Genomic DNA, 24,361 nt, shown 5'->3' on the forward strand with positions numbered 1-24,361 from the left:
TGGATCAAGTGAGAATCACAGAACTGTTGTTGTCATCCAGCTGACCCTAGCAACTACTCCAGCGTATACATAATCAGTTGCTATTGATTATCTTAAACTATATACAAAATATGTCTAAGCTATTTTAACTATATGCAAAGACTGTGTACCCTTTCCTTTCCTGGATACGCAGGAACAGTTTCTAGAGACTATTTAAAATTAGCAGTCTATGTACATCTTGGTCTGTTCCTACATCTACAGCACAAACTGTTTGGGGGAGTTCCCTGAACTACCTGGATTGTTAGTACAAGAAGTTAGTCAGCACGGCTAAACAGATAACACTTTTCAGCTGGTCTAAGCATAGCTGGCCTGCTTAGGGGAGTCTCCAAGGACCTACCCCATAGCTCCCCCTCAGCTCCTGTGTTAACTTAGGCAGTTCCTTCATTTTTAGGCTGGTTAGAAGTTCAGTCAATCACGAGTTCAGTTACTCTCTTGGAAGTCAGTCCATTGTCTCATCTTTGCAGAAACTAGCTGGGAGATTCTCAGCCTGCCCAGGGGATTGCCGAAAAGGTGTGCTGAGTGTGCACACAGATGCAGCCCTTGCACCCAGCAGCAAGGGCTGGCTGCTCTGTAAGGGCAGGCGGGCAGGACTGAGGGTGAAAGTGAGCAAGGCCAGGGCAGTTACACCACTGTCAGAGGCTCTAGTCCCATGGTACCCAAATAGGAAGAGCAGGTGACAGTGACTGCTGGTGATAGTAGCCAGGGTCAGTCCAGACTGCCTCCTCATTATGGCTTGTCTGGCACATCGAAGGTCAAACCGGGAACTCGAGTCCATAGGATCTGGTTCAGAACCAGGGAGGTGGGACGCTGGATGCAGGCATATCAGCAGCATAGGTCAGCTGAGAGACCAGGGGCAAGAGCCTAAGCTCAAAGACATTTCTTGAGCAAAGGAGGGGCAGGAATCTGCTGAGTCTTCTCACAGCTCTCTTTCAAGGCTCCACAGCTGCGCTGTCAAAGCCAAGCTCTCTGGAGAAGCAAGAGGCAGCTACATCACTCTTGTAACTATAGAGCAAACTCAAATTTTCTCCTTGTATTGTGATTATAATGTAAATTCTATAGATTCTGCCAGAAATCAAGGAACGTGTGGATGAGGCATTGTGGGACATGGTTTAATAGGTATGATGGTGTTGGTTGATGGTTGGACTTGATGATCTTACAGGTCATTTCCAACCGTAGTGATTTTGTGTGATTCTGTGTGAAATACCTCTTTGTATTGGCAAAGGATATCCAGAAGTCAGTCTTCTGTAAGTTACAAAATATAAAGGGGGAGAGGTAAACAGAAGGAAGCTCCTTACTGTTCTAAAAGAACAAACATTAATAGTGCCTTTAAACTTGGCAATCTTTTGATAATTAAAACCTTTTGACATTTCTGATCTCAAAATATTACTATGTCTCATAAATCTTTCCCATGGCTTAGTGAAGTGTAGCATTACAATCTGTTCAAAGTTAGATGTCCTTCTTTCTCCTGATCTGAGGAAATTACATGGGTACCTTGTGCTACTGCCCTAGCTGGATAGTGGCCTCGGGGACAAAATGACAGATTCTAACAAGTAAGAATTGCCTCATAAGCAAAATCAAAACGGTAACCATGCACAAATACTGGTTTGTGGAGCTGTTACAAGCAGGCTCCATCCAAAACTTGATTTGGAGTTGTACAGAAGCAGTTTAACACTGTTTTGCATATAACTTGTCCTTCTGAATTGTTTTCATGGGATTCTACAGCTGTTTGCTCTTGTTCCAAACTGTATCTAACAAGTGGAAATGTTCTTTTGAGTATTCCATTTCATTGTTACTACACTGTAACTTCATATAATTCAGTCTGGTTTGCATGTTTCCTTAGTTAAAACGTATGAAGTATTCATAAATTTCTGTCTGTATTTTCTAGCTAATCAGAGACATGCTTAATATACGTGAAACAAATATGTCATGCTCAAATCCATCATCTTTGGCCAAATACCGGGCTCTGAGGTGCAAGATTGAAGCTGTTAACTCAACGAGTTGTGAATTTCTCAATGTTGAACAGCAAGTGTTAAAAAACAATTACAAGTGAGTGTTCAATAGTTATGCAGTGATTCCAGTAAAATTCAATGTGTAGTGCACAAAATACCTCTAAAGAGGACTGAATTACCAGGTTCTGTTACTGTGCAGTGTTGATTGCACTAGTGGGATTGCAGAGCTGGCATATTTACCATAACCTATACTAGAACAAAATGGAGGTAAATTAAAAAAACCCTGAAAATGATAATATTGTCAATTTTGGTGTGGTTTTTTTCTGTTTTCGGTTTGGTTTTTTTTTATTGTGAAGAGCTGTCTATTTATATGAGCTATTAAAATAAGATATATGGGGACTCTGATTCTCAGCATTTATTTCCAGGCATTTTATAAAATAACTGGAAAGTAAACACAAAAGTAAAATTTACGGTTCTGCTGAGTAAAACAAATAGGTTTTTTCTGTGTGAAAAAACTTGATTGGGGTGGGAGGGAATACTTGGTCACTTTTTGATTATGTACAGAACTTGCTGTCCCTTTCTAGTTAGCTTTCAGTTGTGTGAAAAAGACGTATTTCTGGGAAGTTATTCTGCAGATGTGCCTATAATTCTGTTTAAAGTTCTTGACTTTGGCTTCTAACTGGGAACCCAGTCTCTTTGATTAATAACATTAAAAAATGGGTAAATACAGAGAAATTAAAGAGAAGATGGTTCTAGAAATGGAATAATAAATGGTTAGATCATTAATACAGGGAAGAATGAAGTGGGCTTCAATTATACATATAGTCACTCCAAGTTTGTTTTTACTGAGTAAATATGCTGTTAAGCAGCTAAGGTCTAAACCTACCTAGCAACTACTGGCTACTAAGTGGTTATACCCAAATATATATTGCTCAAGTATGGAAGGAGCACTGTGCCTGGAACACGCAAACTTCTGTTTGTCTTCAGCAAAGTTCAGTAGCTGACTTTCACTTAACGTTTTGTCTAAATTTTTAAGTAATTTTAAAATTAATAGAACAATAGTTTTTGTGACTTTGTTCCACCTTATAGTTCTTTGTGACAGAAACAATTTTTGGGGAATTTGCTGTTACCTGAACCCATGGGACTGCTCTTTGTAGACAGCAGTTATCTATGTTAGGGCCTATATACTAACTCATAAACTAATTAAGGACAGGATTTTCCCGCCAAACTTTGAATCTACTCTTATACATAGCATAATGACATGGCAAGAATTGGAGTATGTTTATTCCCTTTCAGTCTCTGCATTTACAATCTTAGTTTTTAATCTAAAAACAATTTTAAAAAACTTCAACTGCAGTAGAAGCATGCTGAAGGATCAGGGTTCAAGTAAGGTTCTTAAAAAAAAAAAAAAAAAGAATCGAACAGCCAAAACAAACCAAAAAAACTCCTTCATATAAAAAAAGTTCATATAGTAACTTCATAAGTTAGGACATAATATATCTCTAATCCTCAACAAAAGAAACCACACAGTTTGTGTGAAGTGTTCAAAATTACAAAGAGGACAGGTCCTATTTACCAGTATTATTTTAGCATTTAGGAACTTGAAGCTTGACTGAAGCTCATTGAATCTTGAAAGCATAAAAGTTTGATTTGTAAACAGGGCTTTATGCTTTTACTTTCCAGGTACTGGAAATACTGGCAAATACTGGAAATTAAATACTTTCAATATTTAAATGTAAAATTGTGATCCTTAAGTCCTCTTCTCAATTACTTTTTAAATCTGGAGGTTCCTCACTGTGTGACAGTTAGGAATCCTAGAATCCTAAAATTATCTTCTGCGTATTTCATAGGGTAGCACTGTCTTTACACTGTTAAGCAACTCAGTCCTTAGTCCAGAGTCTGTCATCTGAGGAAGTATATTCTGAGCATGTGTACACAGCAGACTGCTTAAGCAGAGGGAAGGTGGGAGGCACACTGTTCTCCACTCAGACCTTTACACAATAGCTAAATAGAGCATTCAGCTGGCAAGGATAAAAGTAAGAAGAGGTAAAGAATCTGAATCTTTTGTTTTGTGTAATCACAAGAAGGGAAGGACAAGAATCGTGGTTGACAGCTCTGTCCAGTAACTACTGTATGTAAAATGCATAAATCTTGCTGCAGACAGGACTGCAACCCAAGTTTTCCTCCTCTAACGTGTATTTCTTAATTGGGAAGTCTTTCTTAATTGGGAGTTACTACCTCCAGATAGCGTGAACTGTGGTGCTAAGATGTTTGTAGTTCAGCCAAGACAATGAGGTACCTGAGTACTCTCAGTAAAAGAATTTTTAGTACAAGATAAATTTGCTGGCAATAATTTATATACTTACAAACTCTGAGTTGCATAGTTATATGGGGTTTTGTATGTCACATCTTTGAATTTAGATCCCACAATGTCAAATAAGATAATTTCATATGTCTTTAAGCATGAAAACACATTTTCAATTTCTCCCTAAAAGTCTAAATAGGTCTTGAACTTAGTCATTAAGTTTTTAGTATCTCTGGTGATTGTTCTCTTTTGCTATTTTTTTCTTTAATAATTGCCACCCGTATTGCTAACAACAACAAAAAAGTTGAGCATTACTTTGAGATTTAGAATATGGCTTTATCTTTTAGCAGTATATTGATCTTAAATGCACTTTCTAATTCATGAGATCTCAAAGATGATTTCAAATTTCTTGCAGTGACTGTCCAGTGAGAATTTTACAAGTGTATAGGGTTGGCAGAATAACTGAAACAGCAGAATTTCTGAGCAGTCTTGGAAACATTCGATCCTTATTCCATGCATCATCTGTGCGCAACTTCATGGGAATTCTCTCCAGGTAAAAATTTCTATTCCCTTTTTTGTGGCATTGAATCAGGCTTAACTATATTGTTAAATATATTTTGACTTTTTTTTTATGAAGTTCTTTTGCATTATGTTTAACCTAATTTTTACTTTTAACATTTATATGAACATTCATATATTTCTACAGACCTCTGGAAGGAAAATCAGTCTTTTGTAATGATAAGTTTAATTACTCTCCAGGCAGATTAGACTTGAGATGCAGCTATTTGGATATGATGGTGAGGACTGTGGTTTAAATCCAGATGAAGGATGACAAAATGGAGAGAGTAGGAGAGTAATGGCTGTGTGGAAAACTTACTCTGTTTTAGGAAAGAATTGCATTGATGATGTCCTCCTTCCCCAGGACTACTTTATTTGGTATATTTTTAGATTATCATAATTTCCTGGAATAAGAGAATATCTAGTTCTATGACTGAATACCATGGATTCACTCAAGCATGGTAATAATACTAAAATAATATAACCTCTAGTAGCCTGATGTATTTAAATCCTCGTCATAGCATGTATGCAGTGAATACCAGCCACTGAAAAATTTAAGGTTATTTTAAAAAACATATCTGACACATAACACCATCAGAGTTAAAATACCTCAAAAGTCATATTAGCATTCTGTTTTCCTCATACTGCACCTTTTAATTGTAAGTTACAAAACTGTTGAACTTACTTAAATACTGTGTCTTTTTACATTCTTTATATATAAAATGTTTTCTGTGGACATCAACTGTGAGTAAATCAAATGTCTCATAAACAGTCTAAGGATGGTATCTCTACACTTAATAGGTTTGCAAATCAAATGCTGGAAAAGTTTCCAAGTATCCATTCCCCAGCATTCTACCTTTAAAACTCATACTATCTCTTTCTTAGATACAAAAATTTCATACTTTTTTTTTTTAAATTGAATACAGCACAGTAGCTAGAAATGTAAAACTACTCATCTAATAACCAAAAAATTCTTTTGAATGTTTGGCAATGAATCTGGAAACCGCATTGTTTTTCTGCTAAATGAAGAAAAGCTAACAGTCTTTATTGCTTGTGTAATCACTGTCTTGGTGATTAATATCACTTTGGGATTTATTTTTTTTGTGTGAAGAGACTTTATTTCCCTTGAGTGTCTATGGATGGTTTCTGTAAAGCATATTTTGTTTTAATCCTCTGTGGTTCGTAACTGCACAATGTGTATTAGCCCACATGCTATATCCAGAAGAATTTTGTACTTCATTCATTGTGTGACCTTCTTTTTCTCTAGAGGACTCCTAATGCCAAAAGTGGTTGTTGAAGATCATGGCCTGGAAAGAACTGACACTGGGAATCTGGGCAGTGGCATTTACTTCAGTGATTCTGTTAGGTCTGAATAATGACAACATCTCTTTATTTTATCCTTTGTGTATTCTTTTTACTTTTGAAATTAAGTAGATATAATGCTTAATACTTTTAAGGTAATTTAATTATAAAGTTTATCCCTGTCCATCTGTTCAGAAGTACTTATGTATTCTTAAACTCCTATGATGTTTACATTAATATAAATTTTAATAAAATGCATATGATCTTTCTTTACATGTAGCGCAAGTATTAAGTATTCATCACCCAGTGAAATGGACGGAACCCGGCTCCTGGCAGTTTGTGACGTGGCACTTGGATCGTGCTTAGATTTGTATGAACGAGATTACTCGTTAAATAATGCACCATCAGGTTATGACAGTGTGCATGGAGTCCGTAAAACAGCAGACATCTCTTCAGACTTTGAGGTACTGATCCTGCAGTATTGGGCACCTGAAAAGGCATCAGATTTTGGATTTATTATACCACTGATAGATAACAGAATGAATGTAACCTGCATTTCAGTTCAGACACTAAATCACTAGACAGTAATGTGTAAAATCGCTTTTGTCTGTCTTGCAGCCCGTAAAGTGCGTATAAAACTTCTAAGCCTCTAAATTACTATTTGTAAAGAATTCTTGCAAGAAAACAATACTTAAAAGAAAGGTGTAAATACTGTATTTTATTATAACTGAAGCACCATATGAATATCTGGTCTGTGATATTTACATTGTTATTTGGAAGTGATATTCTAGTTTGCATGCAATAAGGAATCACTACCATGGAATGTTCATGGTTTTGTAAATGAATCCAGCTAATAAAAATCCCTGTCTTTATAGGTTGGTACTCTAAGGCAGGGATGATAGCTGTAGTAGCACAGTAACAGATACAGTTACTCTCTAGATATCCACCAGTTTTTTACTTTTTTTTGTTCTTAGTTATTTTGAGGAATGATTGTGCTTTATGGAGAAGAGGAAATAAAAGGAATGTGGAGAATACAAAGTGAGAAGATAAGAGGTGTAAGTGGTGGTGATATAGAGAGATTAGGGGAGTGAAAATAAAAGCTGTCAGATTCTTACTGTTTTTCAAAAATGATATGTCATTTAGGTTCACTTCTTAATCAATTTGGATTGGTTTAGATATTATCTATAGCTTTGTTTTTATTGTAAAATACCTTTCTTTGTTTCTACCAGGATGATGAATTTGTTGTGTATAAACCCTGTCAGGTTAAAATTAGATATGTTGTTAAGTTCTGCCTTGCTGAAGATCAAATAAAACCATTTCAGCCTGCAGTTGGCATGGAACTGGAGCAAGATAACAATGAGCCAGAGTCACAATGTCATTTACAGCATGAGAGTAAGAAATGTTTTCTGTTTGTATATTGACTTGCTTCCAGAGTTTCCTCAATACTTGTCAGAACCCTTTTTAGAGTACTTGTATGAAGATAACATAATAAAAAATAATTTGTAGTTTATTTGCGGATGTTACTAAATTAGTGATTACCATGTGGCATCTGTGTAGCATCTGTTTAACAGATTTCCTATAGGCATAATGACCAACAGCAGTTGCAACTCCTCCTGTCACAGTGTGTTTCAAGAGAAGCACAGGAAGCACTTTTGCATAAATCATCAGATGGTTGTTAAATAATTCAAATGCAAGGTTCTAAACAAAGACTTTGTAAGACCTTAAAGAACTACCATGAACTCTTGATCCCTTAGACAGACAGCCTACAGCTCAGCAATACAACTCAAGTATTCATAACAGAAACTGAGTGTTACTTTTGTGTTGTGAATTGCATAAACAAACATGGGCCTTTGATGTAGAATTACTTTCAATCATCTTTCCCGAATGTATATTTCAAAAAATATCTTTTTAATCTTTTATAAACTCTTTGTTTAGGCTATGCATTACCAAATGCAAACCTTTCGAATCCTGTAAAAACTGGTCTTCAGGACAGATTGGGAAATCCTGTCCCTCTGGAAGGTGTTTATATCAAGGCAAGGATAATAGACTTTGTAGCACAGGTAGAGTATGCTATTTACTTCCTTTTCCATAACTCAGCCATGAAAAATTAATCTGTTTGTTAAATAGTGTTTTAGTCAAAATGCTATTTAGCGTTTAGTTAATTGCACATACACAAAAAAAAAAAAAGAAAAGGCAATTCAATCTCTAAATGAAGGAGAGTCCTGAAACTGAGTGGAAACTGAGATGTATAGTCAAACAAATGCCAAAAGCTCTCTGGACAGTGAAGGGCTGGGTTTTATTTTTAAGTTTGTTTTCTGCCTATGCATAATCATATTTTTAAGTTTGTTTTCTGCCTATGCATAATCAAGTCACCATTGTAGAGAAACTTTCTGCAGCAGTGTACGCGTCCTGTTCCCTTTAAAAGACCTTCTTGGCGACCTGTTTGCCAGCTGAATTATAAAACAGTCAGTGAGGAATAACTAGGGTGATTAACGGTTTATGGAAACGTATTTGCGTTTTATTTTTTACTTTGGTTAGACAACCTAAATTAGCTGTCACAAGTAAAATATCAATCAATACAGAAGAACTTGCTGAAAATTAGCTAATAAAAGTTAGCTAAGGAGGCTAAAATAAGGGCTCACCTTGTTTTTTAGTACATATGCCCTAAGAACACATTCTGTCAAGTCACAGGTCTTCTACAATCCTGGGGCATAATTCCATAACCTCCTCCCCCTTCAACTGCATCCTGCCTGAAGCAGTCTCGAACATGCTAAAGGTGTGACTTTACTGAGTTCTGTCATATGTGTGTCTCTGCACAAGAATCTGTATTCAGAGTTTCCAGTACCAAAGTAGCTTCGTGAAAGTAAATAATGTTTTTTATATGTTGTTGCTAAAGCCTTAAAGAAAGCAGGGGAAAACAGGAGAGAAAAGTGTTTGAAAGAATTGTCTGCAAGTGAGTCTGTGCTTAAACTATTCTGACACTCACAAATGTTGTCTGATCAGTCTGATTCCTTTGAACAACTGTTCTTCTCATGAGGGATTGTTGGGGGTGTTTTTTGTTTGTTTTTTGTTTTGTTTTGTGTTTTGTCTTGTTTCCTATGGAATGAATTACTATCTAGCGGCATCTGTTCTATGACCCAGTCCATCAAAGCAGAAAACAGTCTATAAAGCTGAGGTACAGGGCATAAATCAGGAATGATCAGATGACAAGGGACAATAAGAATGGCAGCAAAGGGGAATGAGGAATTGCTAGAGTTTTGTTATGACACATGGGAAGTAAACAGAAGAGCAGATGTGAGAAGAAAGTCAGATGCAATCTGCCACCTCAGAGACAGAAATTCTGTCATTAGAAGATGGATACTATACACGTAGAAGTAACATAGGCTTTTCAAAACATCCCTTTTAGTGTATCGTAAAAATAGACTGATTTTTTTTTGTGGAGGTTTACTCTTCCTTCTTGTTTAGTCCTTACTGGCTTAAAACTATTACAGGCACATTGCAGTGGTGACTTCTTTTGCAGGCAATAGCTTGACAGCTCCAGCTCTGCCAGTATATCAGATAACCTTTAGCAGGTCATGGTTTACTCTTCTTCTGGAAGAGATTCAATTAATGATTTAAAGATTAAAAATTCTACAGCTCCTTGCATGTTTCTGGAGATATCTATTTGTGAAGCACAGATGAATGTTATACCTTCGTTTCTAAGGTACAAATTAAGTTCCAGTTGTGGCATGCCTATTGATGTTTTGTGGTGCAAAGCAGTTAAGCTGTTACACTTGAAGTATTGATGTTTTAATAGCATTTTAACATTACAGTTACACAAAAAATATTAATTTCAGGTAGTAATGTTTCAGACCTACACCAATCAAACCACTAAACCAATTGAAGCTAAATATGTCTTTCCTTTGGATGATAAAGCTGCTGTTTGTGGATTTGAAGCTTTTATCAATGGAAAACACGTCATTGGAGAGGTAAAATGTTATTGTACTTTGCCTTTGACGTAGCTCCTTCAATCTCAAGATCTGAAAGCACTTAATTAATAATGAAGATATGCAACACTAATTTTGGTTTCTCTCATGTCCTTTGTTGTTACCGCTTGACTGGATTTCAAGGTAGTAATGTCATTTAAGAGAATATCGGTTAAGTTTTCTGCCCATAGAGATGAAATGACTTATTTGGGAACAATCTTTCATAGGTTAAAGAAAAGAAACAAGCACATAGGGAATATCGGAAAGCTATCAGTCAGGGTGATGGAGCTTATCTAATGGACCAGGATGCACCGGTATGTTGAACATCGTGGTTTAGTACCTACTTGAAAATTTTGTTGTCCAATTACAGATCCTTTGCTGAATCATGTCTTTGTTGGGAAACTCCTTTTTAGTAGAACTTATTTGGACCATATGTTTGATCACTTTTAAAAACAACCATTGTTTATTTAAATATGTGCTATGGCTTACATAAAACAGCTATTTCTCTTTCAGGTGGTTTCCTTTTTTTTTTTTTGTGAAAGATTGATTTATTCCGTTACTATTGATCAGTTTTTGCCAGAAATTAAGGAATTATTGAAAGTTTGACATTTCATATCATAGTCCCATTTTTTCTTACACTTCACCAAAACCAAATAGTAGTTTCTGTGTTAGCATTTGGTTTCAGTGTGCCTAAACACTAATTAAATTACTGTTTTGGAAAACATAGGCTTTAATGATGTCATTAAAAGTAGTTTGTGGTTTTTGCTTTTTTTTTAAGGATATTTTTGTAATAAGTGTGGGAAACTTATCTCCAAATTCTACAGTTGTGATCAAAATCACCTATATCACTGAACTGAGTTTTCAGCATGGTTGTATCACCTTTCATATGCCTGCTTCAGTGTCACCATGGCAACAGGACAAAGCATTAAATGAAAACACACAGGTTTGTTAAAATACAATCTTAAAATAGCACCTTCTTGGTTTGAAGCAAAATTTCTGTGCCTAGGGGATTGTAGTTGCACAAGAGGCTTCGGTAAGTTTATGATTATTTTCCTTTTCATTTCTTGTCTTTTGTTAGAAGATAATTGTTTGTAACCATTCTTGTCATGAAGCAAAGAGAACACTAACTTAGGAATGCTGTGATTGGTAGAAAGTCTCTAACTATCTCTGAGGATGTATTTGCTCCTGTAGGACTTAGACAGTTGACTTGAGTTGGCACATGTTAGATCTCATATTTTGAGTTATCTGCTGTTTCTGTGCTGCTGTTCCTCCTTTGGCTTGCAAAGACGTTGTATTGTCTCCATCATGAAACAGCAGCTGAGCATCTGCTGAACACTCTGATATTACCCTTCTCTGCTTCAGGGACAAGGTTGCCCATCCGTTTCTTTGAATGCCTTTGATGTCTCCTGAATTCTCTAGGTGGGAGGGGAGGTTATCTCTGTGTTTAAGTGCTGGCAAAGAGCCAGAGATGGTCCTTATGGTCCTAGTCCCTGTGAGATCGTATAGCTGTATCGTATGTCTGACTGTTCAACAATCATGCCTTCTGCTTCAGAGCTGTATTATACTGAGTTCTGAAGTTCACTGTGTTCTTGGGAGAGAAACATGCACGCATTCATCTGAATTTTAGCTGCTATGACGCTCCAAAGCTATATGATTAAATGAAGTAAAGAGGATTCCATGCAATCCCAACTCAGTGATAGAATAAGAGAACGGAGCTCCAGGGCGATAAAAGTGTCAGGAATAACATACAAATATTTCATAACTGGTACAAGTAAAAAAATTTTTTTTTCTTCGTAGGATACAATAAAAAAGGTTTGTGTTAAACAAGTAAAACCACAGAAAAAGTGAGTTGCCTTCATTAATATTTTTATCTGCTTTATTTTATCAATAACTTAAATAATTAAGTTAAAACATTTAAATTTAACGTTTTTTCTATTTATATGGAATATTTGATGGTAAGTGACATTATCAAAAAACTAATTTAATTTCAACTTCCACTCTAATCTGTTGTTATCCTTAGATAGGTAATATCATAGGGGAATAACTTTTAATTATTACACTCTTTTTTTTCTACAGTAAATCCTTCCTTTTGTTTCAGAAACATTTCTGTTCTTAAGGTTTATATATAAATTCCCAAGTCACAAAACTTAATGAGACCATGATCTTAATTTCAATATCACTGCACTTAATATTTTAGCCTGTCTTTGCATTTACATATTAAATAAAAATTTACAGTCATCTGAAACTGTGATAGTGGTAAAGTAAGACTTCTTGGAAACTAAGTGTTATAATTTTATTCCCAGTAACCTCTCTGTATATGGCCATTCTCAACCAGAATAACAAGCAATGCAGGTGGTAGTAGCAGTAAATGTGTCAAAACTTAATGCTATTCATATTTCCATATTAAAACCCATGAAAAGTGCTTTTTATGAGCATGTCCTAGTTTCTCCTCTGTTCTGTCTGCAAAGCAGGCACAAAGACACATCTGTTATAATTTTCTAAAGTTTTATTTAATCCTGAAATAGTGTTTCCTATTATTAACTTCCTTTTATTCAGTACAATTACTACTGGTTAGTAGAAATATTATACTGATACTGATCAGCTAAAGATTTGATGCTATTTCTGCCATATATCAGGAATAAATTAACAAGTTCATACAGTACACATCCAGTTGTAGAAAAGGTACTTAAAATGATAATACAATTTAATTTTTAATCTTAAGGGAAAATTCAACTAGAAAATATGAATAAAAATTGGGAAACACTTAAGAATAGTTATTGTGTGAGGATAGAGATCAGGTATCTCTGTCTCATTCTTTCCAGCTTCAAGTTCTAGAGGGAGCAGCACAAAGACATTCAAGTTAGCTGCAAACTTATTAATATTATATTAAAAACATAATACATTTTTTCTGGCTGCAGACTGGTTCTCTCTGCAGATACTTCTGTATGCTATCTTGAGACTTTTATGTATCTTGTATTGTATGATTGTACCTATCAAATTGCTTTTTAATGTCATTACCTAAATAAACTAAGAAGCAAAGACTGGAAATTAAAGCTGAATAAGAAAAAAAGATATGCATTTTAGCAGTGAGATCTGGAACAGTTAGCCAGAGAAAATAATGAACTTGCCTTCTCTGAAATCCAATTTAGCTGTCTGTTATGAAGCTTTGCTTTAGAAAATAAAACATTAGGTTAAATGAAGAGCTAATTGGCTAAAATGTTATGTAATGTGTTGTAGAAGAGATCATGTCAAATGGCCTCTTGATCCCTTGTAACCTTTCAAACTATGAATACCATAGTGAATCAGCATGGTTATTCTTTGGGTATCCTAGGGACAGAAACTTGTCTGTCTAGTTCAGTATTCTCCACTTTCATCCAAAGAGTTAAAAAGGACAGGAAACATAGCTCCTTCTCCTGGAGATGTCATGGCATGCAGATTAAACATCATCTTCCCTGGACTGCATTCAGTTTTGGTTTTTTTCTTTTCTCTTTATTTAGTGGATTTTCCGTGGATATGTCTATTGAGATGCCGTCTAGTATTGAACGCATACATAGTTGGACACATAAACTTAAAATAAAGGTAAATTAATTTCACTGTAATTATGTCTCTGCCTTGGCAGTTCTGCTATGTATTTAAAATGGAACTTTTATCCTAGAAAACGCTTGTGCCAGATCGGTCTGGCTTTGTTCACTGTTTGTTCTGCAAACAGCTTGGTCCTCTGTTTTGGGACTGCCCCTATTAAATCTGCCGTCATCATTCCTTGTTCTCACAAAGTAAACAATATTCACTGTATTGTTATTATATAAATATTATTATATAAATATTTTATATTATATTCATATATTTTATATTATATTTTTATATTTTATATTTATATTATTATATAAATATTTAAATGCCTGCTTTTCTTGTCTAGAAAACAGACTGCAAGGCTGTAATTAAGACTGTGGAGAACAGCTCCTTGGACATTAGTGGCTTTGTTCTAGATATCTGGATTTCTCAGGTCTACCTACCTCGAATGTGGGTAGAGAAGCATCCCAACAAAATGAGTGAGGTACTGCATAACTTGTACTGTTCATGAGGTAATACTGAATATGCTAAAACATAATAAACAGGAACAGTTTAGTTTTGATGGGTAAAAGATGAAGAAAAATTTCACACCATGGACAGTGGTCAGTTTGATCTGTTTTATTAAGCTGAGTATTCTCCAGAAATTAGTTTTCTTTTCGGTTGCGTAGAATCTTGTTGCTTTTGTTTTATCCTTTGCCTTGGAAGAGAGTAAATGTTTCAACACAGTATCTAATAATTTCTGTTAAAACGCTTTTTTCTAATTGTTGTGCTGCTGTTTGTATTTCATAGAAATGTGACTACAGTGTTTGATACATTTGCAGCAGTGGAAGTGAACAAATAAGTCATGGCTGAGGCTGGAACTAGGTAGCTTCAGAGTAATGCAATCGCTATACTAATTAAAAATAAGTAAAATTTTAAACAATTAAATTTGTAGGGCTGTATTTACAACTTACACACAAATATTTATAGAATCAGTCAGTGTTTTATTTTAAGGCATCTGGCCTTCCTAGAAGATTTTGCATTCTGTTGTAGTTATTACTGCTGCCGTGATTATTCTCAAAGGCATTTGAACCTTTTCTTTTTCACTAATAAGTGAAAAAGACATAGCTAGCACTTCTAGCACTCTCGATCACCCAGAAACAGTATCCAGTTGTGGCTATGTCACAGAAGAGCTCATTATCACCACTGGAAAACATTAATAAAAGGTTAGGTAGGAAAGGAAGGATCAGTTCAACCCCCTTTACCTTCACCCACAGTAACATCTTGCCCAAGAAATACATTTAAAACTTAAAATATGTGATTCCAGGTTATTAGAAGCTGTTTCATTCTCCCGCATTTTTTATCAAGTCCCTGGCATTTTTAGTTATTTTCAGCTCCTTTTTAGGTATTTTTTTTTTCTTAAATAAGATAAAATGCTGCAGAGGTGAAATGTAAGGTCTTGGTGTTACCAATCTGTCAGTCCAATGTTGAAATTTATTAAAATAAGTAAAATGACAGATAAGATTGTTTTCTTTCTGACAATGATGTATTTTATTTTTCTTCCTTTTAATCACAGTTGCTTAGTTTAAATGTATTAGTTTAGGGATTTCTTTCTGATGACTGCAATAATACTGATATTCCCCCAAGGAACAGAGAAGGTAAGAGATTCCTGTTTGTGTTTCCAAACTGCAAACCTTTCCTTCCCTATTGGAAACACTTTCACTCCTTCAAGCATTTAATTTTTCCACTTTTGAAAGCCTATTTTTTTTTTTTTTATAGCATCTCTGTTCATAGCAAGGACAGTATGCACTTCTGGTTTACGTATTTTTCCTAATTCTAGTACTTCTCACAAACTGATGGTGGCAGTGATGATTGTAAAAGATGATATCCATGATTTTTTATTATTTTTTCTTAACTTGTATAAAAGAATCCAGTGCTGTTTGCAGAAGAGTGAATAAGATAGGAACACAAAACCACAAAATTCCTTTTTCAGTTTTTCATGTGAGACCTGGGTTATAGGTAAAGGACAGGGAAGTTATACTTTTAAGGCATTAAGAGTAAATTACATATATTTGTTAAAACTTTGAAATATGGCTATATTCTGCTTTCATTCCATAATAAGAAAAATTAAGATGCTTGGGTACACTTCTAATGAAATAGTATTTGTCTACTGCTCTGATGATTTTGTTTCTCCCTCTATAGGCTTGCATGCTTGTATTCCAGCCAGAGTTTGAAACAGCATTTGAAGAAGAGCAGCTGTCCAGTGAAATTATTATTTTACTAGATTGTTCAAATTCTATGGCAGGTTCAGCTCTACACCAAGCAAAACAGATTGCTTTACGTGTTTTGGAAATATTTTGTTTCAGACAAAGAGTGAATGTAGTCAAATTTGGCACAAGTGAGTTTCCCTATTTCCTTTTTACCTGAAAGCCACCTTTTACCTTCTTGTCATGGCTTAATTTTATGCACATCATTATTATCAAACCAGCATAATACACTGAACTGCAACCAGAAACATGTAGCAGTATGGAATATTTATACTCTGATATTCTAGTCATAAAACTTAAACTTGTGTTTCCATATTGTTGCTACATGTTTAATATTTCAGTGCTCTTAGTATCAATCTTTATTCATAGATTTCGCAGAATTTTCTTTTGCAATGAACATCATGAATGATTCGGCATCACTGAAGGAGTTTATTACAGTAAGTAAATCAGTTTTGTTGTATTCTAAAGAACGCTTCTTTGTATAGGATGCTTATCATTGCAAAACTCTGTTATGCAACTTTTCCTCTTTCTTTCTTTTTATTTAGGCCAGCTTCTAAGATTTGTCTGTAATTTAGTCAGTGTTTCCCCCTAAATTTATCTTTGGGAGTCTCATACCTCTCATTGCCTACTCACAGAAGAAAGAGAGGAAATTATTGACTTCCTTCTGGAAATCTATAATTTGTAAGTGAAGGCAGCACTTATGCTAAAGGACTTTCAGTGAAAAGGAAAGTGCTTTTGGCACCAGAAGATCAGATGTAGATTACTTAGGACAACAGGTTTTGCTTAGTGCTATATCTTGTCAGCGCCAGAAGTAGGCTTCTCATATGTAACCAAAGCTCCTTGATGTTAGCATAATGCTAATACTAATATAATGGATGTCTTGAAAATGGGATGGTAAGATGCAAATGGTGATCAACGCAGAGTAACGCAAAGGGGAAAACAACATTAACTATACCTGTATAAAGTTGGGGTTTAACCCAGAAAAGAGATACTGGAGCCATTGTGAATCGTCCTTTTTAAATGGTAGCCCAGTGTTCAGCAGCAGTCAGAAAGGAGAAAGATGAACACTTATATAGCTGTATAAATCTGTATTGCTATGGCATCTTCAATACTGTATATGTTTCTGGTCACTCCATCTCAAATTGAAGAGCTAGGGAGACAGAAAACAAAGATGGCCAGATACATGGAAGACCTGCTGTACAGGGAGAGGACTCGTCCTGATTTTTTTTAGCCTCTGTTGAATCCTTACACAGTCATCTCTTTTCCAGGATAAACAGAGGAAAAGGGGAATAGGGGTGGTTACTTGCTGTTTCTCACCTCTTAAGGATCATAGGACACCCAGCAGAATGATCAATCAGCAGATTTAAAACAAAAACCAAACAGTCCTTTTCATGCATAATAAATAGCGGAACTTCTTCTCGTGCTTGATGTTGAGGCTAAACTGTAATTCAATTCAGAAAGTGGGTTAGGCAAATTAAAACTAAGAGCTGTAAATATCTTTTGGATGCAACAGTCTGGATGAAAACTCCAGTTCAAGAAGTCCCCCCAAACCCTGGTTACTGAAAGCTCTGAAAACAATGTAGGGGTAGAATTTACCATTTTTCTTATCTATTTTGCCTGTATCTTTTGCCTAAGCCAGAGAAGATACAGGACTAGATGGACCTTAAGCTCTATCTTTAATAGTAATTATAGAAGAACAGGAACAAATAAAACTTAAGAATTAATTATTTGTATTTGAAAACCAGGAGTCATGTATAATGAAATAACATATAATGTATAATTTAATCTTTATTTTAGGGAAAAAATAAATTCAGACTAAAATTGTAATACTTTACTTTTCAGTCTGCTACTGCAACATTGGGAAACACTGATTTATGGAAGACATTACGTTACTTAAGTCTGCTATTTCCTTCTCAAGGACACCGTAACATTCTTCTTATATCAGATGGACACATTCAGAATGAGAGTGTGACCTTTCAGATTGTGAAAGATAATGTCCAACATACAAGGTTATTTACATGTGGTGTTGGGTAAGTACAAAGTTAGCTAGCAATTGCATTTGTTTAAAATCACTGATAATTTATTCAAAGTGAGCGGTTAATAAGCTGAGAACTGTCACATGCCTGAGTGTACTGTCTTAAATATATGTGTATGTTTAGATTAAATGCAGAAATATTTGCCTACCTGTAATAACAGAATGGAAAATCTGTAAGGAATTTCAAAGGTAAGATGCCTACAATAATGTTAATTCCATATCCAGGTAGTCTTACCTATTCAACTACTGTTGAATATATAACTACTATAACTACTATAACTACTATATAACAACTATACTATTTAACAATATAATTGGAAAATACAGGAGTTAACGTTTTAAAACTTTGCATTTCGTGTTTTGGTATAGTCTCATTTTAATAGTGCAATTTCAATGCAACATTAGTAGTTGTATAATTTTATTATTTAATTTTCATTTGGTTTGTAAGGTAGTTACTTAAAGACCAAGTAAGCACTAGACTTCTCAACAATCAGAGGAACAGGCAAAACCTCACTGAAATTCATTGCAATGCAGTTTGGCTGTTTTCAGTAACAACAAACTAGAAAGATATGTACATGACTGAAATGACTTTTTAAAAAAGAACTGGGTTGTAGTTACACATCTCAGGTTGCGAGGCATAAATGCAAAAGGGTCAGGGAGGTGTTAGGTTCTTACTGTGTCCTGGGAGGACTGGGAAGGATACATCAAAATAAAGACCAGTAGTGAGGGTCATGTTCTTCTAGGACTGTTTTTTTTTAATGACACCTTCACCATAGCTCCCGCAACATTCCCCAGATCTCCCAGCTGTGGGCCCTTTCCCAGCACTGGGCAAGCACACCCTTCAGGCCACATACCAGACATCCCAGTGCTCTTCCAGAGTAATCATATGTTATGCCTATAATAGAATTTGCATCAACACACAATAAAGAACAGATGAAATGTGTCCATTAGCAGCACACTGACACCATTTTCAACATATTTACATTCCTGTTATGTTCATGTTCAGCATATTTACATTCATTGATTATTGGTTATTGATATGATGGAACTAGGCCTGGCAATGGATTACCTCAGTGCTGGTAGTCTGAGAGGGCATGGCTTTTAATGGTTCCTCTAGACCACTAGCATTAATCTGCTAGTGTGCAACAATCTGCTTTGAGTAGGCAGGATCTGTATTTAACATGTTACATCGGTAAAAGAATAATGGTGAACAGGTGTAAAAGAGACGTTCACTCTGGTTCATACTGTTGTGTAGACAAAGAGTGTTTTCTAGAAGGCTGAATTAATAGAGAATACTACATCTGTTTTATCTGTGATAATTCTCTGCAGGTAAATGAAAAAAAAATTTTTAAATAGTGCAAGATTTGTACTTTACAGACTTGTACAAGGCAGCAAAATCTATAAGAAGACTTTTAAAAGAGCAGTAAACTTTAAATCCAATATGTTATGTGTTCTTAGCATAGATACAATTGTACTATTTAATTTTGCCTTGAGGGATTTTGGTGAGGATTCACTAGGTCACTAAGACAGTGGTATGGTCCTGTTGAGGAATGAGTCTACTTTCTGTCCGACAAAGATTCGAGACGTACTGTGTTGTTTCTCACCCAAAAGAATTCTTATCTGCTTAATTGTTCTCCTTTAATGCTCTCATTTTTATATATACCTATGAAATACCTTCACAGTAGTCAGGCTATTGATGAGCAGAGCCTGCATTTCTATCAGGCTAATAAGTGTTACCATACTGGTTATTTCTGTGTTGTTCAGATAGTAACATTCCCTAGCTGACACTGGACTTAGCTGTGAGATAGCTGTGTCCACACTAAATGGCTCTGCTGAGATTGAGGTTAATTAGTTCAAGATCAGGATCATTTTGATGCAGTCTTATTGGTGTTTGAACCTAAGTTAATTTCTCTGCATAACTCTGCACTGTGACATGTAAAAACTTGTGTATCATGTAATTTCCTTGAATGTTATTAGGAAATCTCTAATACAGCAGCACATTCATTGGCTCAGTTGGTCTATCCCCTGAAAAAGGGATAGAATTTTAAAAATTCAGATTCAAAAAGCTTGCAGTACTGATTAAAAACATTTATAAATAGTATCAGATGAACAATTTAATTCTATAATTACATAAAGAATTTTTTTTTGTTAGTTCCACAGCAAATCGACACATGCTGAGATCTTTGTCCCACTATGGTGCTGGAGCATTTGAATACTTTGACCCAAAATCAAAGTATAACTGGGAGGCAAAGGTACATTTATAAATCTTGACTATATTCAGCATGTGATCATTGTCTGATATATCAATATCTGATACTGTATATCTTCAGTATCTCAAAATGGGAATTACTACTTTTTGTGGGATCATGTGGCTTTGCTATTACAATAAGGCAGTTCAAGAAACATTTGCTAGAAGGTGGAAGGAGAGATGCTTGTCTATTAAGCCTTCTTTTATTTTAAATATAAATTGACACTAAGTGAGAAAGAGAAGTATTTAGTTTGAGTATTACAAAGGTGCCTTATTTTCATCAGGAACACATGTGCTATAGGAAGATATAAGAGAGCTGTAGAGAACCCTCAGTTCTTCGATAAGGGAGGGAATTTGTCACTGTAGTTGCCCTACCTTCTCATTCAGATTAGTCACTGAATGTGTAAAAGAAAACAAGAAAGCCATAACTTATTTTTTCTATTCTTTTTGATAGAGCTACTGTACTTTTCCTGGTAAGTGCTATATAAATAATTGTCCCTGGTTGGAAAAACTGGCTTTACTTCTGTCATAGGTCACAGTCCATCTACATTGTCCTTGCTATAGTGATGAGGCCTGTAGCAGTTGTGTTCTGTAACTTTTCACTGTTGGTGCATCTAGAAGTTTGAGGCAATCTAGGACCCCACATGTGGTGCTTTTCAGGTTTCCTCTATAGTTATGTGTCTACAGTGCTATCCTGTGCCTTGAATCTGATCCCTCCTGACACAGTGACAATAGGGAAGGTGCTGCAGCAAGGCTAGTATCTGGTACATTTTTGCCTGGGGGAATGGATGAAAGCATCTATTTCTCCTCTTGCTATTCTGGCTGTTGTTTGAGTGATATGTGCAGAACTATCAAGAGCACACCATGGAGATGTGCAGAACTGTTCACATAGCTCAGAGTTCATATGCAGGAGATGGTGCTAAGTGTAGCAGGCCATATGCCCTAGCCTGTTTGGCAACCCTGATGGATAGAAACTTTACTCTCAAATTTCAGCTTTTACTTAAAAGAAGTTTCATTATTCCAGAAGCCAGTACAATAATGGCCGAGTGATTCTGCTTATTAACTCCAAACGTTAGACTCATTTTACCAGTAATAATATGTGGCTTGTTTTAGTTTGTTTTGTTTTTTTTTTTTTAAAAAAAAAAAAAAAAAAAAGAAATTAGTTCCATTCACATGGGAAATATGTTATTTTCTATTGAGAGATTATGTTTTCTTTTGAAAGCCTGCTAGCAAACAGAGCTAATTTGTTTTGCTTCTTTACACAGATACAGAGCCAGGTATCTAGAATATTTTCTCCAGGATGCAGTTCAGTTTCTATTAAATGGCAACAGTTTAATACAGGTGCACCAGAGCCAATGCAGGCTCCTGCTCAAATACAGTCTTTATTTAACAATGAGAGACTTCTTGTCTATGGATTCATCCCTCACTGTACTCAGGTAAAGACTGGAATGCACATGCACTACTGGATAGAAATTCACATGTAAAACAACCACAAAGGAAATATTATATTGTATTATATATCCTCTATGCAGCATGCACTTAGCTTCTTTTTCATTGCTAAATATAATAAAGTTACTATTTAATTGTCATTATTAGTCTTCCCTCTAAGAAGTAGAGAGGAAAGAGTTATCTAATTTAATGTTCTTATCATTGTGCTTTGATAAATACAGGATTCCTTTACTTGTGACTGTCCCCTTGTTGTAAGGGGAAATATTTATAAACCTAGATATGCAAAGATTTACAGATTTTAGTTATATTTGGGAGACAGAACAGAATGCATGTGTGCTGGTAACATAGCATGAGAAAGAAAGAAACAGTTCTTTGGTTTTTTTTTTCCTTTTAGGCCACCTTAAGAGCAGTAATAAATGACCAAGAACTACAGACTGTGGTGTCAACTACTGAACTACAGAAGACAACAGGAACAGTGAGTTTGGCCAACATTATTTGTATATGCCATAGTGAGACAAGCTGTTTTAAACAACTATGTGCTGCTTCATGCTCTTCTGAAGGAATTGAAATCCCTGTTTTCAGCAGCTCTTGCATTTTTATTTTTGTTTCTGATGTTTTAACACAGACCTTCAGTTTTCAGACTTTTATATGTAAAACAGCTTCCCTTTAACTGTCACCTTTCTCTGTGCTTTCTAACACAAAACTTAAGCTTCTCAGAATAGGAAGTGCTGCTTCTTATTTTGGCATCCTGTTTGGGCTCTAGCTTTATTCTTGAGTTGGCTGTTCTTCAGGCAACCTCTGTGAAGAAGCTGCTGCAGCATTCTTTTTCATGTTGAAAATTGTGGCAAATTGTTGCTATGTGCTATTGCTAGTCTGTCATCTCAGAGACAGTAAAGTGTTACTAGCCTTTCCTCTGCTTCAGTAACAATGAAGTAAGGAGTCTTTTATGCAGAGGGAAGCACAGCACCCATTCTGAAAAGGAAAACAAGCTAAAAAGAACCATTTATTAAATCTAACAGGTGTCTACACTTGAAAAATCAAAATAACAGTTAACTTTCAGTAATAATTCTGATATGACTGTGACCCCTTCCCCACTACAGGAAGCTGATTTGTCTTCAAATAGAAATTATTTTGTTCCCTACTTAATATAATCCACTGTGAAAACCACTATCATGGGTTGGTTTCCATGGACATGTTGGTTTCCAGGGCCGCGTCCTTCTACAGGCAAATAAAATTGGCAAGCAAAAGCAATGTATTTGTGTGCCATAATGAATTTTTGCTTTTAGAAGAATACCTGTACTACAAATTTCAGGTGCAGTTAAAAAAAAAAGAAAATTTTGAAAGGTGTGAACTGAAATATCAAAATGATAAAAAACAGGGTCAAAATTAGAAAAAAAATATTAATTCTTGATGCTTTAGATGAACTCTGAGAATTCCTACCTGTTTCTTTTGCCAATTTACCTTAGCTCAAAAAGTAACTATTTGCTTAAGAGGTTTTCTTCAGAAGTGGCTCTCTTTGGTATCTATTATATTCTTCCAAAAATGAGCCAGTGGGAATGTTTTGGCAATTGGAACTGGAATATAACTGGACTTTACCACATTGCCCCCACAAAGCTTCCTCTCTTTGTTACCTTTAACGTATTGAAGAGACCAAAATTGTTTTTCTTTTCTATGAAAGACTGGTTTAGTTCAAAAAAGTAATTTCTGGTTAGTACAGTTCAGTATTTCCCTTTTCTGCGTATAGCCCCTCAGGTCAAAAATTACTTGATTATGACCTAATGATTTTTTTTAAAGTTGAACACTCTAGACTGAGTTTACTTTTTCCCCAAATTCTGTATTTTTATGGACAGGATTAATTTACCTAACTTCACCTATATAGACACTGTTAAATCTGAGGTAGTTGTCCAGGCTCTGTTTACAGTCACTGGAGAAAAATGTGTACCTCCAGAAGGGGGTTTTTTCCTACTTATTTTAGTTAGCCGTTTCAAGTTGGGATTAATTGCCCGGTGGAGTTGTTCTATTTGTTTGCATGCCTGCCTTTTTTTCCTCACCCTTGACTCTAGAGAGAATGTGCACAACAAGTAAAGATCTGGGTATTTTTTAGTTTGCTGAAATTCAGTGAAATAAAAATGTATCTTAGGTGCAGGTTGTGATTCCTTTTCAAATGGAAAATTAGCTTGACCCTTCCTTAGAGAATGGGATTCTGTGTAAATACGGAAGCTAATTGCCTGAAGCTTGACCTCATAAATGAAAGCAAGAATTAAAAAAAAAAGTTACTACCCTTATCATCAGTTTTATTTTCTTTCTAGGTGCTGCACAAACTTGCAGCAAGAGCTTTCATTAATGACTATGAAGATGGGATTCTTCATGAGAATGAAACAGAACATGAGGTTTGATAATCTGAAATAAACCATATACATTTAAAATGCTAAATAGCAAACACTTCAGTGGAATAGAGAAGATTTTCTTGCTTTGTTAAACATAACTAGAAGGTTGCAATTCTAATACCATTTTAAGGTTGAAGTGACAATATAGTAATATCCTCCCAGATAAGATTTTGAAAAATTTGGGGATAGCCTTTTCTTCTTCCCCACTATAAGAATGTCCTCTTTTGGCATAATGTGTACATATTTTTCCTAATCTATACCCTGTCGTTGTAAGCCATTGGTGATTCTTCCTTTCCTGTGACATATAA

The 24,361-nt window shown here is 35.3% G+C and overlaps 1 protein-coding gene across 1 annotated transcript in view; it reads left to right on the forward strand.

The window, feature by feature from the left end:
• PARP4 (poly(ADP-ribose) polymerase family member 4) overlaps nt 1-24,361 on the forward strand; it is a 50,677-nt gene that overhangs the window by 14,070 nt on the left and 12,246 nt on the right. The window contains exons 10-28 of the mRNA XM_059825251.1: nt 1,925-2,085; nt 4,709-4,846; nt 6,119-6,217; nt 6,434-6,617; nt 7,383-7,545; nt 8,089-8,213; nt 9,990-10,121; nt 10,346-10,432; nt 10,897-11,061; nt 11,916-11,962; nt 13,616-13,697; nt 14,035-14,172; nt 15,870-16,065; nt 16,304-16,371; nt 17,777-17,964; nt 20,122-20,221; nt 21,483-21,653; nt 22,061-22,141; nt 23,976-24,056. Of these exons, the coding sequence (XP_059681234.1) occupies nt 1,925-2,085; nt 4,709-4,846; nt 6,119-6,217; nt 6,434-6,617; nt 7,383-7,545; nt 8,089-8,213; nt 9,990-10,121; nt 10,346-10,432; nt 10,897-11,061; nt 11,916-11,962; nt 13,616-13,697; nt 14,035-14,172; nt 15,870-16,065; nt 16,304-16,371; nt 17,777-17,964; nt 20,122-20,221; nt 21,483-21,653; nt 22,061-22,141; nt 23,976-24,056 (2,406 nt within the window). The remainder of the gene's footprint in view (nt 1-1,924; nt 2,086-4,708; nt 4,847-6,118; nt 6,218-6,433; nt 6,618-7,382; nt 7,546-8,088; nt 8,214-9,989; nt 10,122-10,345; nt 10,433-10,896; nt 11,062-11,915; nt 11,963-13,615; nt 13,698-14,034; nt 14,173-15,869; nt 16,066-16,303; nt 16,372-17,776; nt 17,965-20,121; nt 20,222-21,482; nt 21,654-22,060; nt 22,142-23,975; nt 24,057-24,361) is intronic.

Source organism: Gavia stellata, chromosome 1, assembly GCF_030936135.1.
Source record: "Gavia stellata isolate bGavSte3 chromosome 1, bGavSte3.hap2, whole genome shotgun sequence".
Lineage (NCBI taxonomy): Eukaryota > Metazoa > Chordata > Aves > Gaviiformes > Gaviidae > Gavia > Gavia stellata.